Here is a 15365-nt window from a genome sequence, read left to right as displayed (position 1 = left end):
CGCCGTGTCCTCAGATTTCCTGCGATTAAATTATGATTATTGCTCAGTAGCAGATAATATAGCCTCTATTTTTGCTCTGGTACACTTGAGTGGTTGTGGGTTTTTTGTTGTTGTTGTTGTTTTGTTTTTAGATTTAAGATACTGTTAATTTTTAGCAATAGATTATATGACATTTTAAAAAAGATTCCATGAGTCCACAGTGATACAGAGACAACAGAGAGGAAGAATGGGGGCTGCTGAGCAGAGAGGAGCCCAAGCTCCGCTACCCTGCGGAGGAGGGGACATTATAAGGGAAAGGGGGGAAATCGTGTCGTCCCCTCCCCCGTGCTCCTGTGGCCAAGTCCTCGGCGCCCCCCCCCCCCCGTTTCCAGGCGGGGAAAGTCCTGGAGCGACAGCCTAGGGACCTGCCCCGGGGACGCGTGGGAGGCACTGCAGTGCAGAGGGCAGGCTGTGGGTCGGGGTGGACAGGGGCGTGCACAGGGCGCCGAGAACCCCCGGCCCACCGCTCAGGGCATCCAGCTTCGGGGGCTCCGCTCCGGCGGTCGCGCGCGCCGGGCAGCCGTGGGCGGGGCGGGGCGGGGCGGGGCGGGGCGGGGCCAGGGAGGCGCGCGCCGGGCAGCCGTGGGCGGGGCGGGGCGGGGCGGGGCGGGGCCAGGGAGGCGCGCGCCGGGCAGCCGTGGGCGGGGCCGGGCGGGGCGGGGCGGGGCGGGGCGGGGCGCGGCCGCCGGAAGCGCCTTTCCCGGAAGGCACCCAGGCGGCGCCGGCCTCCGGGGGTGGCCTCGGTGATGCCTGCTGGGCGGCGGGAGCTCTCTGCCTAGCCCGAGTTGCCGCGCCGCTGGAGGATGGCCTCGCTCGGGCCGGCCGCTGCGGGCGAGCAGGTCCCGGGGGCCGAGGCGGAACCGGGCGCCGCGGGGCCTCCGCCACCGCCGCCGCCGCCGCCGTCCTCTCTGGGGCCCCTGCTCCCCCTGCAGCGGGAGCCGCTGTACAACTGGCAGGCGACCAAGGCGTCGCTGAAGGAGCGCTTCGCCTTCCTCTTCAACTCGGAGCTGCTGAGCGATGTGCGCTTCGTGCTGGGCAAGAGCCGCGGCGCGGCGGCGGCGGCCGGGGGCCCGCAGCGCATCCCCGCGCACCGCTTCGTGCTGGCGGCCGGCAGCGCCGTCTTCGACGCCATGTTCAACGGCGGCATGGCCACCACGTCGGCCGAGATCGAGCTGCCCGACGTGGAGCCCGCCGCCTTCCTGGCGCTGCTGAGGTGAGCGGCTCCCCGCTGCCCTCTCCGCGGGTCCGGGCCTCAGTTTCCTCCCGGCGGCCGGGCACTGTCCGTGTCCGCGTCCGCTGGGCGAGCGCCCTCCTGGTCGGGTCCGGCCCCGGACTGTCGCCGACCTTCGGGATCGGAGGACCGGTGGGCTGCGGTGTGGACCAGCTTGTCCCGAGGGCCCATTTGCCAAGTTTTACTTGTCTTTTTCTTGGGGACCGGCGGGGGGTGGGGGTCGGGGAGCGGAGAACTCTCGTAGGACCCTTTTTTCGCGCTATAAATTCCGACTCCTTTTTCGTTAGCGTCTGCATCGGTTGTCAGGACCCAGGGAGGCAGGACCAAAACAGGTAGGTGTGGCGTTTCTGCAGACAAGGTCACATCTGCTTAAAAACAAACCCAGCCGCCAGTGTTGAAGAGTTTGCTTTTGGCTCATCGGAGAATGCTACACGGGCTCCTGATTCATTTTAGTTCACGGAAGGGAGCTAATCGTTTGGCATTATTAGCTTGCATTCACAGAAGTCCGGTTGGGGAAGTGTAGGTATTGTTTTTTATACTTCCCCACTTGGGGTTGGGGTCCAGAAAAGTCAAGCGACTGGCCAAGGTAACAGCAGCCTCGGAAGGAAGACTGTGAGTGCTTCATTCCATCTAGAGGGTGCCTGACAACAGTGTGTTCCTAAACTAGCAGAGCCTTGGGTGGTGCTGAGCCAAAAAAAATAGGTCGTGAACAGATACCTAGTCCGTCCACAGCTCGATCAGGAAGATTAGTGGGAAACAATACAAAGATAAAAGAAGTAGAAAAGGAATACTAAAGTCCCATGAAAAGTGGGCAAAGGGCAGGGTAGATAACTCACTTAAAGAAAAGATAGGGCTGGGCAGCCCCAGTGGCTCAGCGGTTTAGCAGCCCAGGGCCTGATCCTGGAGACCTAGGATCGAGTCCCACGTCGGGCTCCCTGCATGGAGCTTGCTTCTCCCTCTGCCTGCGTCTCTGCCTCTCTTTCTGTGTCTCATGAATAAATAAGTAAAATTAAAAAAAAAAAAAAGATACAGCTGATTAACAAAGAATGTTTAACCTCAGTGAGTAAAGAAATAGAAATTAAAAGCAAACCCTTTCCTCCCAGTATTTTAAAGATAATATTGGAAAAGCCTTCTCTGATAAAGGTGGTGGCAGAACAGTTTGGCACTATAGATGCCCTGCCTCCCCTGTCCCCCCCCCCCCCCCCCCCCCAGTGTTCAGGTACTGAAAAAAATGTTGTGTATAAAAATATTTACAGCTGGGTTATTTATAGTAGTAAGGAAGCAGTTAGCTGGAGGGAATGGTTAGATAAACAATGATAGGTACTTTAGATGCAGTATAATGCTACTGAGCAGGAGACTGATGAGGACGAGGTAATATTAACATGGGAAATGTGTATAATAGCACTGGAAACTGTGCTGTGGATAAAATTGTGAAGAGTAAGGGAACAAACATATACCTAGAGATATGGATAGGAGAAAGTATACCAAAATGCTAACCAGAGCTGTATTGGAGTGGTGAGATGATAGTGCCTTTTTCTTCCTCTTTTCTCTTTGTTTCCCATAATTTATGCAATTTAGTTAAATTATATTTATAAAGAGAGAGGAAAAAAGAACGCTCAAAAGCTAGGATCTAGGTCATTTTCATTTTGGTTTGAGGTTATTGACAGGAGGATTTGTTATAGCTTGTTTAGATTTTCTAGACTGTATTTTAAAGCGATTTGTTGGTGTACCTGCATTGTAATATCCTTGAGTGCTTGTTAAATTTATAGATCCCTTCCTCTCTCTTTGAAATATTGTAATGTTTGGAGATGGGACCTTGAGAGCGTTTTTAATACTCTCTGTAAATACTAGTACCGACTAAATATGAGAGCCACTGATCTAAAAATACTGTCCAGTTTTTTCCTTTAAAATTAGGGATTGGGGGCACCAGGTTGTGATCTCTGGGTCCTGGGATCGAGCCCCACATGGTGCTCCCTGCTCAGGGTGGGGGGGCCTGCTTCTCCCTCTGCCTCCCACTTATGCTCTCTCGCTCACTGTCTCTCAAAAAAAAAAAAAAATCTTAAAAAAAAAAAAACAGATTGGTAGAATAAGAATGCAGAGGGAAAAATGCTTAGTAGATATTTTTACTGAAGCTGTTAATCAGTCAATGCTTTCTATCAATAGAAAATAAGTAGGTTAATTTTAAAGTCTTTGAAATTTTTCTATGTTCAGTGTGGTCATTGTATTTGTCCTTCCTCAGATTCCAGTCATTGTTCTATTCTGAAATGATATCTGGACTGATTGTTACATGATATCTGGACCAAAAGGTATTGGTGGCCGGGAAAGCATAGATGCTGTCCTTACTTATTCTTGTGTGACAAACAGATGTCTCATAGTTAGTACTTGCTGAGTGGGGAAAACTGGTTAGCTTGGGCCTATTTTTATTATGTTTACAAACTGAATCAGTTAGCATTATAAAAAACTGCTTGTTTTGATCTGCCTGACCTTAAAGTGATGTTCTTCAGTTGTTCATTTGAGAAACACCGTGCATGCCTTCCTTGTGCCAGCCACTGTTTTAGATGTTGGATACAGCAGTGAAGAAGAAAAAGTCCCTGCCCTCATGTAGTTTAAAATCTGGTAAGGAAAAACAAAGATATAATGTCAAGTATTGATAAGTATTTTGTTTGTTTATTTATTTATTTATTTATTTATTTATTTATTTATTTATTTATTTATATTTTAAAAAAGATTTTATTTACTGATTCATGAGAGACACAGAGAGAGGCAGAGACACAGCAGAGGGAGAAGCAGGCTCCCTGTGAGGATCCCGATGTGAGACTCAATCCCAGGACTCCGGGGTCTTGACCTGAATCAAAGGCAGATGGTTAACCTCTGAGCCACCCAGTGAGCCACCCAGGTGTCTCTGATAAGTATTTTAAAGAAAAATGATCACGCTGTGAGGGAAGGAGCATTCTGAGCAAGGCAAAGCGTGTCTAAGGTCCTTAATTTCTCCTGTTGAATGAACTGCAAGAGTAAAGCAGTGTGATTTGAGCAGAATGAATAAGGGGGGAAGTGGTCAGAAAGACAGACTGGACAAGGTTGTACAAGGCTGGATAGCCTGTGGAGAGACTGATGTATGGTGGGAAGCATTTGGAAAGTTTTCAGTGGGGAGGTGATAGGATCTGATTTACATTTTTAAAAACTCATTCTGGCAGTTTGGAGATTAGACTGCAGAGGAAGTAAAAGGGGAGCAGCAAGTTGAATTAACAGGCTTTTGCAGTAGTCCAGGCAAGAAAAATGATAGTGGGTTATATATACCAGAATGGGAGTGACTGGGATAAAAGGTGATCACATTGTGAATATATGATTGACCTTTGAACGACATGAGTTTGAACCACATGGGCACACATACATGTGGATTTTTTCCAACAAGTACAATACAGTAAATATTTTCCTTTATGATTTTCTTAATAACATTTTCTTTTTTCTAGCTCACTCAATTGTAAGAATACAGTATATAGTAATACAACATACAAAATAATGTATTAATTGACTATGTTATCAGTATGTCTTCTGGTCAACAGTAGGCTATTAGTAAAGTTTTTGGGGAGTCAAAAGTAATATGCAGGTTTTCACCTTTGTGGAGGGAGGGGGATAGGGAGTGGAGGCCATGTCCCTAATCCCTGTGCTATTCAAGGGTCAACTGTATTTTGTAAAGGTAGAACCAAGATGTCTAAGATGTTCAAGGAGGGCTGTAGAGTACAGCCATAAATATGAAGCTGGAGTTTAGGGAAGAGCTTCTTGGTGAACATAGATTTGAGAGCTAAAAGTGGATGATTTTTAAAGCATGAGACCAAATGAGATTATCTAGGGAGGGAATGCAGATTGTGAACAGAGGCACCAGGATGAGCCCTGGGGGCCTCCACCAAGGGGAGATGTAGAAGAGGAACAGAATAAAATGAGACTGAGACACAGCTGGCAGTGCAATTAATAGAAGCAAGGAGACTGGGATCTTGAAAGTCAAGGTGAAGAAAGTGTTTCAACTGAGGGGGAGCTGTCAGCTGTGTTAAATGCCGCTGAGAGTTGGGTGAAATGAGGCTATTGGTAACCCTGGCAAGAGTGGCAAATGGATTGGAGTAGATTGGGGATGGAATAGGAGGTGAGGCGCGGCGGGGCGGGGTGGGGACAGCTAGTGTAAACAGTCATCTCTGCAGCAGATGTATTGCAGAAAGGAAGAGAAATGGAGTGGTGGCTGGAAGGGACATGATTAACTATTCCTCACGATTCTGTCTTCAGCCGCCTTCTTCCTTTTTCCTATTAACTCATGGCCTTACATACTTCTCTAGCTATATTTGCCAGACTTCCACTCAGTTTTGTCTTATTTTTAAAAAAAGATTATTTATTTGAGAGAGAGAGAGAGTGCGCAGTGATGGAGCGGGCAAGGGAGAGGGAGAAGCAGACTCCCTGCTAAGCAGGGAGCCCGACGGGGGGTGGAGGTGGAGGTCGTGGTGCTCCAATCCAGGACGCTGGGATCATGATGTGAGCTGAAGTCAGACCCTCAACCATCTGAGCCACTCAGGTGCTCCTCTACTCAGTTTTAGAACCCTACTTCCAATCTGACATTCACAAAATGAAAGTCTAATATCCATACACATGAACATATAAATAAAAATAATGTGACATTTAACAGGTATTTACTGTTCCTAAGTACCTTCTGTGCTCTTAAATTCCCACAGTCTCAGGGACGCCTGAGTGGGTCAAAGATTGGGAATCTGCCTTCAACTCAGGGTGTGATGCTGGAGTACTGGGATCAAGTCCCACATCAGGCTTCCTGCATGGAGCCTGCTTCTCCCTCTGCCTCTCTCTGTGTCTCTCATGAATAAATAAATAAAATCTTAAAAAAAAAAAATTCCCACAGTCTCTGAGCAGGTACTCATTTATTTATTTATTTAAATTTTATTTTTAAGTCATCTCTATACCAAAGTGGGGCTCAAATTCATAATCCTGGGATCAAGAGTCCCTTGCTCCACCGACTCAGCCAGCCAAGCATCCTGAACAGGCACTCTTATTATTACACTCATTTTCAATCAGCTTTTGCCACAGTAATGCTATAAAGTGCCCCAAAATTTGGGGACTTAGGAAACAATCATATATTCTTGCTAGTGACTATTCTTAGTGCATCAGTTGGGTGACTGACAAGCTGTGACTCCAAGCTGTAGTGTCCTTCCTCTTCTGTTCTGTGTGTTTCTTATCCTTTGTGGACTATTTGTGAGGGTTCTCCCTCTTAATTTGTTTTCCTGCACGGCTTCAACCAAACTGTGCCTTTACTCTCAGCTGTACTCATTTTACACTTTGCTAGCCAGTTCTCTTTCTGATGGTGTCCCTTCTGCCATGTTCTTTTAGTTAGAGGGAGTCACACATGGCCAGCCCAGGTTGATTATGGGGCAGGTTTCTATAAGGCCATGGACAATAGAAGGCATGATTTACTGGGGCCATCTTCAGAGATGAGTTATCATAGTGTGCCTGATACATAATTCTGTTATAATTGTAACATTTTAATCATTTCATTGCTAACCCTGTGGGCAGAGCTATCTTACCCATGTTTGTATTTCTCAGACCTGTCACAGTGCCCAGTATTGTTTTTTTTAAGGATTTTATTTATTTATTCATGAGAGACACAGAGAGAAAGAGGCAAAGACACAGGCAGAGGGAGAAACAGGGCCCACGCAGGGAGCCTGATGTGGGACTTGATCCTGGGACTCTGGAATCACATCCTGAGCCGAAGGCAGATGCTCAACCGCTGAGCCACCCAGGCATCCCAGTGCCCGGTATTATATAGTTGCTCAGTACATGTTTTTGAGTAAAATGAATGAGTCAGTAGTGATAAAAAGGTTCTTATGTGTGATCTTGTGGCTTTTCTTATTTAAAGTGAAGTTTTCACCATAGTTTTTTAAAATTTTTGCTTAATTATAATCTAAATTTTATCTTTTAGAAAACCATTAGTCTTTGGTGTGAGGGGAATAGGAATAGTTTAATGGCATAATTTCTCTTGTGCTCCTGTCCTTAAATGTAATAAATGAAGGCTGAAATGTGCATTTTAAAATGCAAAGAATTGGGGTGCCTGGGTGGCTCAGTTGGTTAAGCACCTGCCTCTTGATTTCAGTTCAGGTTGTGTGATCTCAGGGTCTTGGGATCAGCTCGTGCTTTGGGCTCCACGCTCGGTGGGGAGTCTTCTTGGGGTTCTCTATCTCCATCTTCCTCTGCTTCTCCAGGCCATACGCACTCTCTCTCCCCCTCTCTCAAATGAATGCATAAACCTTAAAAAAAAAAAAAAGAATTATGGTAATATGATTAATTTTTAGTTATATTTTGTAAACTTTGGCTTATTTTTTATTATAGAAATTTTAATAGAATGTAAGAAAACATAGAAGTAAAATATGAACCAAGATGGTTCCTGGATTTTTAAGTAGTCTATTTCCACATTAAAAGTGAATGTGGGGGGCACCTGGGTGGCTCAGTCAGTTAAGTCTTTGCCTGTGGCTCAGGTCATGATCCCAGGGTCCTGGGATCGAGTCCTGTATCGGGCTCCCTGCGGGGTACCTACTTCTCCCCCTGCCTATGTCTCTGCCTTTCTCTGCCACTCATGAATAAATAAATAAAATCTTTAAAAAAATCCCTTGATATAAACCAAAGGTATATTACCAAAGCGTAGCTTAATAAAAGCAGTTTGAATGGGAGGTGGTGTGTGTGTGTATCTCAAATATAATAATCTAAAAACCCATTCTCTCTTGTTCCTGGCATTTTCTTCCCACTCTCTTGTCATTGTTTAGTCATATTTTAAGAAGAAATTTCTCTAGGACGTTTTTGCAGATCTCTCTGACAAAGCTCCCAGATGCTTGTAGAACCACATACTTCAACTTTGTGGTGCTTGCCTTCTCGTCTACTCACGTACAAAGGCAAATGGTGATAAAGGCCCCACATTTCTGCTCTTTATTTTATAACTCTAGTAATTTTTGCCTGAAAAAAAATGAAGGCAGATATAAAGATTCTTCCTACTTTGCCCTTTAAATGAAGATGTCACAGGTTTCTAGTTCAAGAAGGGACCTGAGCATGCAGTAAGCCTTCTCTTCCAATTTAAGTGACTAAGAAAATACAAAAGAATAAATCCAAAAGAATGAAGGGGGAAAGGGAGATGGGCACAAAGCCAGCAGTGTGAAAGAGGGATAGAGTCCCTGAGAGTGTTGATGATGGGAGGGAGGGGATGATGGCAGGGGTGGGGGGGTTGGTGAGAGGGACAGAATCCAGGGCTCCGTGAACATGAACCGTGAACCATAGTGGAGGTGGGAGCTGCCTTCCCTGGAAGAAACCCCTGCCCCTCAGGTTCTAGGCCAGGCTTGTAGGAAGGTGGGTGAGATGAGAAGGTGGAGCTAAAACGTGGGAATTGAAAGCTTGCTTTTAGATTGCATCCTCACCCAGCTCTTGCAGACTAACTCTCATGACTTCCTCCTGACAGGCTCCTCTTTGAATAAGCTGAACAAACTGTCTGGGAGAGCTTAGGTTCTATAGAGTCATGGCATTAAGAGTCCCTGACCTAGAGGGTGGTTTCCTATTCTCACCCTAGGTACCAGTCAGCAAGCCTCCCACATACACAGAGCTCCCAGCCAGCCTGTCCATTTTAGGGATGGTTTAGCTGGAAAACAGGCCCATCTACACAGCGGCAAAGAAAACCAAGACCAGCTACTGGAATAACGAGCTGGAGACAACCATTGATCATTTAGCATACAAGGGGAATGGGAACTTGAAGACAAAGACCAAGAGTAGCTGGTCCTGGAGGAAACAGATAATTCAGGGAACAGAAAGGAACCTTAAAAACTTGGTTAATACCATCTTGGAGACTTGAGAACATTTTTTGCACCCATGAAACTGAGACATGGTGCTGCGGAGAAAAAAAAAGGAATGACTAAGAAAGCAACAAGAATTCTTAGAAATGTGCACATGTATTGCTGGGCGGGGGTGGGGTGGGAATAGAAGGCCAGAAGATGACAGCACAGACATCTGAAACATAGAGGAAAATAGGAAAAAAAATGAAGCAATATAAAAATAAGCAGCTAACACTTGCTGTGGCTAAGTATTTGTCAGGCACTATTTCAAACACTATATATTTCAGTTTATACTAATCTTCAAGAGAGCATGATGGAGATACTGTTACTGTCGTTTCAGAAAGGAATATAAGGATGATAGCTTGTTTAAAGTCACAGAGCTGGCAGTGAGGGGACAGACTCAGACCTGAGCTATCTTTTCCTGAGACCACAAAGGTGAAAACAGCCCTCACCTGGCTGGCTTGCCAGGTTAGCCCTGGAGACAGGCCCAGGCCCAGGCCCAGAAATGGTGTGTTCCATGGTAGTCAGCTTTGTGTTTTTCCCACCACCTTCATGCAGGTAACAGCACCTGCCTTCCTCATGGGAAGATTAAATGGATTGGCGTCTCACAGGGTATGCACTCAACAAACGCTGATTTTTCTCCCTCTCCTTTTTGTTCATCTCCCTCCCCCTGACTACAAGTGACTGTGCCTTACTTGGTTTTTAATTCCCTGTACTCATCACAAAGTGTGGCATATAATTTTAGGGTAAATATTGTGAGGGCAATACAGATGGTTGACTTAGGTTTCTAAAAGGTTTTGGGGAAAAAAAAGTTTTAAAATGGTGTGATTGGGATCCCTGGGTGGTGCAGCGGTTTGGCGCCTGCCTTTGGCCCAGGGTGCGATTCTGGAGACCCGGGATCGAATCCCACATCGGGCTCCCGGTGCATGGAGCCTGCTTCTCCCTCTGCCTGTGTCTCTGCCTCTCTCTCTCTCTCTGTGACTATCATAAATACATTAAAAAAAATAAAAATAAATAAAAAATAAATAAAACGGTGTGATCCTGAAAATCAGCAAGCCTCACATCGAAGGCTGAGCTAAAGAGAATGAGAATGAGCATTCTCCACTAGAGAGAGTTGTAAGCTCGGTGATGTTATTCGAGGAGCACAGGCTTCTGGTTAGGGCAACAGGTTGGGGGATGTAATAGGCCAGGGTTTCTTGTGTGGTGGTAATGAACACAGGAATGAGAGAAGAGGAAGTTGAAAGGTAGAGGGTAGCAACAGGAAATAGAACTTCTTTCTTCACTCCCTTCAGTGTAAAAAAGGATTTGAAAGATGTTAATGGGTTTTCTTATTTTATGACTTGGGTCCTAGGAATATACATATAATAATTAGTGTTTTTAGTATCACAAAAACGCCATTTTTAGAAAGATTTATTTATTTTAGAGAGTGTGTGCATTAGCAGGGGGAGGGGCAGACAGAGAGCCAGAATCCCAAGCAGACTCCCCTCTGAGCACAGAGCCCAGTGCAGGGCTGGATCTCACGACCCTGAGATCAGGACCTGAGCTGAAATCAGAGAGGGATGCTCAACCAACTGAGCCACCTAGGTGCCAAGCAGAATGCGATTCATGTTCTTCATGCCATTCACCCCCCTTGGCTTTCCTGCATATAGTTGAGAACTGAGCAGTACACACAGGGTCTCTGAAGAGCCACAAAAAAGGCCTAAAATTGATATGCAGAAGCTCCAGGATAATTCAACTAGAACTGCCCAGGCTTTCCCTGAAGCATCTTATACCTCATTTGCAGTTCTATGCCACTGATCTATCTAGTGATCGCAGTTAGAAGCAGCTCACTGGGAGGAGGCAGTATTGGACGGGTAGTATTCTGAGGGAAAATTGGACCGAAATACCCAAAAAGCACAAAACCTAAATACCCAAAAGCACATGGGTCATTTAAGATATTATTAAATTGTTTTATTCCTCCAAAGACCCAGTTTGCTAGTCTTTGGGTATTATGCTAATTTGAGAATAACAATGAAAGGTTAAAAGATGCCCAGAATACCATTATCAGCAAATAAATGACTGTTTTAACATCTAGAAATGGAAACTTCAGCTATCTGTAGATTTGTTTAAATGAACATTCTTTGAAGGAGAAGTAAGTGAATCACTGCTGTCCTAAGCTGCTGTTGGGTGCCAAAAGACCTCTGAAAATTTTGCTTAAGAGAGATGGGTCTGTCTTGTGGTCTTCAGTTCTGTCGGTAAAATGGGGACACTACCCATCTCTCAGGATTGAGTAAGCATAAATATGAAATGATATATGTGCAAATGCCCTGTAGCCCTGCAAAGTCTGATATCAATTTCAGGTTGTTTTTCAGTTTGCTCATTATCTTTTAAAATATTTCTCAGAGGTTTCACTCTGATGGATTGCTTATCTAAATTATTAATGGTTATTTCTTTTTTTTTTTTTTTTTAATGGCTGTTTCTATACTTTCTCATTTGCTTTCCAGATTTCTATATTCTGATGAAGTTCAAATTGGCCCAGAGACCGTTATGACCACTCTTTACACTGCTAAAAAATATGCAGTCCCAGCCCTGGAAGCACATTGTGTGGAATTTCTCACGAAACATCTTAGAGCAGATAATGCCTTTATGTTACTTACTCAGGTAAGTAAATATAGCTAAGGTGTGTATCATTGTAGTTTTAAAAATTGCATATAACTGCATATGAGTATTAACATATTTCCTGGAGAATTGTACATCCTTAAAGTGTGTGTAATTATTTTTATAGTACCATTCAGGGAAATATATTAGATTCATATGCTTTTAGAACAGAATAGAAAATTAGAGTTAATACATTACCATATAGGTGAAAAAAGTGAAGCTTTATGTAAGTAGGCTGTTGTGACACAGAGCTATACAGTTGTGTACAATTGGAGTTGGAATTAGGATCCAGTGTTGTGCCTGGTAGGATTTGAGAGTATGATAGCATGAGATTTTCTAGACATCTTCGATCTCAATTTTTGTTGGGTCTGGAATAAAGATTGAAGTTTCAAGTCCAGAAGAGTTGTAACATATACTATCTTTGGACTTAACCTGGAAGCTTGGAGGAGTGAGAATTTAAAGTTTATATGGAATGTTCTTTCTCTAATATTTAAAAGTTTTCACTAAATACAGTGTATGTATAGAGAAGTACACATTATCCTAAGTACACAATCTGATGGATTTTTACAAATTGAACACATCTCTGGAACCATTACGCAGTCTTTACCATATTACTTGGCATTTATTAAATGCCTGTAATCTGAGCTTTGTACTTTGGATATAAATAAATCACTATTTTTCTTTTTAGACAAAGTTATAATGCCCTTATACGAATTGTTTTAAAAATTCTAAGCTAGGGCAGCCCCAGTGGGGCAGTGGTTTAGCGCTGCCTGCAGCCTGGGGTGTGATCCTGGAGTCCCAGGATCTAGTCCCACGTCAGGCTCCCTGCATGGAGCCTGCTTCTCCCTCTGCCTGTGTCTCTGCCTCTCTCTCTCTCTCTCTCTGTGTCTCTATGAATAAATTAATAAAATCTTAAAAAAAAAATTCTAAGCTAGCCTATAGCCATGTGTTAAGGGTTGAATTGTGTCTCCAAAATGTATGTGTTAAAATCCTAATTCCTAGTACGTCAGACTGTGATCTTATTTGGAGATAGGGTCTATACAGAGGTAAGCAAGTTAAAATGAGAAGAAAAAGTTCTAAGGCTGATAATGTGGAATCCTATTGACTATTTGTACTGGAACCAGTCACAGATGTCCCCTAGCTCAACCCTTTCATTTTCCAAGTGGTAAAACTAAAACCTGGGCTGACGAACTACCTGCATAAAGGCTTACAACAGGCTAGCCGGGGCCAGAGCCCAGAGCTCAGGTTTTCCGCCCTGTGTCTGTTCTGTCAGACGGAGAATGTCTGATGGCACTTTGTGTTGTTGAGGTTTTTTTCCCCCATCTTTTGCCATCATCCATCTTTTGCCATTTGTAGTAATGGGAGAAAAACATGCTAATGTCACCTCTTGGACATAATCACAGAACCCCATGTCTGCATATAGTATGCCTGACACTAAGCTAGTCGCTTTACATGTATTACCAACATTTATTCTGCATTACAACTCCGGGATGTTATTTACTGTTATACCTGTTTTAAAGATGAGGAAATGGAAGCTTAGGGAAATACCTTATTTAACGTTAGACAGCAAGTGGTAAAACTAAGATCCCAATGTTCGACCAGTTGTTGTTAAGGTGTGGTGCTACTGATGGTGGTGATAATAGCAGAATGTACTGAGTGATGATTATGTGCCAGCACTTTGTGTTTATTCGTTCATTTAATCTTCTGTAGTAACTTTGGGAGGCATAAGTGTTCTGGGTGAAAGTTTTCTTATTGTCCCCATTTTATAGATAAGGAGATAGAAGTAGAGAGACGTGAAATAATTTGACCAAGGTCCTAGAACTATTAGGCAGTGTCTTTCTGCATTTTTTCCTCTTTTGAATTTGTGATGAAAATCTAATATGGAAATTGATATTTAAAAGATTCTTTATTGTCCAACGGTTTTAAGGTATGTGGAGAGGATCACTTAATTAATTTAAAAGTTTATTGAAAAATTCGGAAACCAATAAATTAAACTATGATAAAATACACAGTTCAGCAGGTCCAAGACATTTCTCATGGGCTTTCAGATGATGCCAGTGCTTCTGGACCACACTTTGAGTAGTAAGGGTTAACAGATGTCACCATGAGAACAAAAAGGAACCTTTTAGTGCCTTGTTGGTCAGGGAACCCAGTATTATTTTACATTTTTCCATTGGTGGGGTCATGTGAATCAGCCCACAGATTGTCATGTGAACCACTTATTCCTGCCAAGTGAGTCATTTGAACTGAACATGTTCATTTACTTGAGAGGACCGATGCCAGCCTCACACCAAAACAAAAGGCTAGTATGCTGTACCATCATGAATTATACAGGGAAAAAACACTTTTTATGAAGTAATACAATCATAGTGATATTTTTTCAGAGATAATGCCAGACTCAAGCTAAATTTTGAGAAAAATGTATTTTATTTTACTCTAAGTAGCAGCAATAGATTTCATAGGAAACTTGATATTGTCTGTGTAATCTGAGGAGGAGTACCTGAGATATTGTATTCTGAATAATTAACAATTTTTATAAAAACTGTTTTTTTTTTAAACTGTTTTTCCTGGAATGAAAAAATACAGTTTTATGTGAACACTAAAAATATAATTGAGTTGGCCCATTAAAATACTTACTGATATTAGAATTTCACTTGATGAAAGTGTACCTTTCATATTTTAAAAATGCATGAACTATGATCCTAGATTGGATCCTGTTCCAAAAGGAAATGTGTTACAAAAGACACCGAGTCCAGGGTTGCCTGGGTGGTGCAGTTAGTTAAGTGACTGACTCTTGGTTTTTGGCTCAGTTCATGATCTCAGGGTCATGAAATCGAGTGCCAGGTCATCTCTGCTCTCAGCGTGGAGTCTGCTTAGGTTTGTTTCTCTCTCTCCCTTTACCCCACCTCCCTGTTTGTGTGCACGTGCATGTTTGTTCACGCTCTCTTTTTATTTTTTATTTTTTAAAATATTTTATTTATTTATTCGAGAGAGAGAGAGAGGCAGAGGCACAGGCAGAGGGAGAAGCAGGCTCCATGCAGGGAGCCCTGATGTGGGACTTGATCCCGGGTCTCCAGGATCAGGCCCTGTGCTGAAGGCAGCACCAACCCACTGAGCCACCTGGGCTGCCCTCACTCTTTTTAAAGATTTTTTAATTTTTATTTATTCATGAGAGACACAGAGAGGCAGAGACATAGGCAGAGGGAGAAGCAGACTCCCCGTGGGAAGTGTGATGTAGGACTTGATCCCGGGTCTCAGGGATCACTCCCTGAGCTGAAAGTAGATGCTCAACCACTTAGCCACCCAGGCATCCCTATTTCTGCCTCAAACAACGTTGGGTCAGTTGGCAAAATTGAAATATAGTAGATTAGATAAAAATATTATATGGTTATTTAATAAAGTTAATTACTGTGGGTTATAAGAATATTCTGATTCTTAGGAAATACATACTGAGGTATTTAAGAGTAAGGACAACGATGTGTGTAATATATTACTGAATAGTTTACTTCAAATACACAGACACTATACGTTACCTATTTTCTTACATGTCATTATCCCTTTCATAAATATATATATAAAAAACATGTGTGTGTGCCTAT

At 43.6% G+C, this 15365-nt stretch overlaps 1 protein-coding gene across 1 annotated transcript in view; it reads left to right on the top strand.

Moving 5' to 3' along the window:
* Positions 1 to 736: 736 nt before the first annotated feature.
* The window catches only part of BTBD1 (BTB domain containing 1), a 40713-nt gene continuing 26084 nt past the window's right edge, over positions 737 to 15365 (top strand). Inside the window, exons 1-2 of the mRNA XM_026000444.2 lie at positions 737 to 1252; positions 11613 to 11769. Coding sequence (XP_025856229.1) covers positions 843 to 1252; positions 11613 to 11769 — 567 coding nt within the window. The 5' untranslated portion in view covers positions 737 to 842. The remainder of the gene's footprint in view (positions 1253 to 11612; positions 11770 to 15365) is intronic.

This window comes from Vulpes vulpes, chromosome 14, assembly GCF_048418805.1.
Source record: "Vulpes vulpes isolate BD-2025 chromosome 14, VulVul3, whole genome shotgun sequence".
NCBI classification, from domain to species: Eukaryota; Metazoa; Chordata; class Mammalia; order Carnivora; family Canidae; genus Vulpes; species Vulpes vulpes.
The sequence above is the reverse complement of the archived record's forward strand: the minus strand, read 5'-3'. Positions and strand labels throughout refer to the sequence as shown.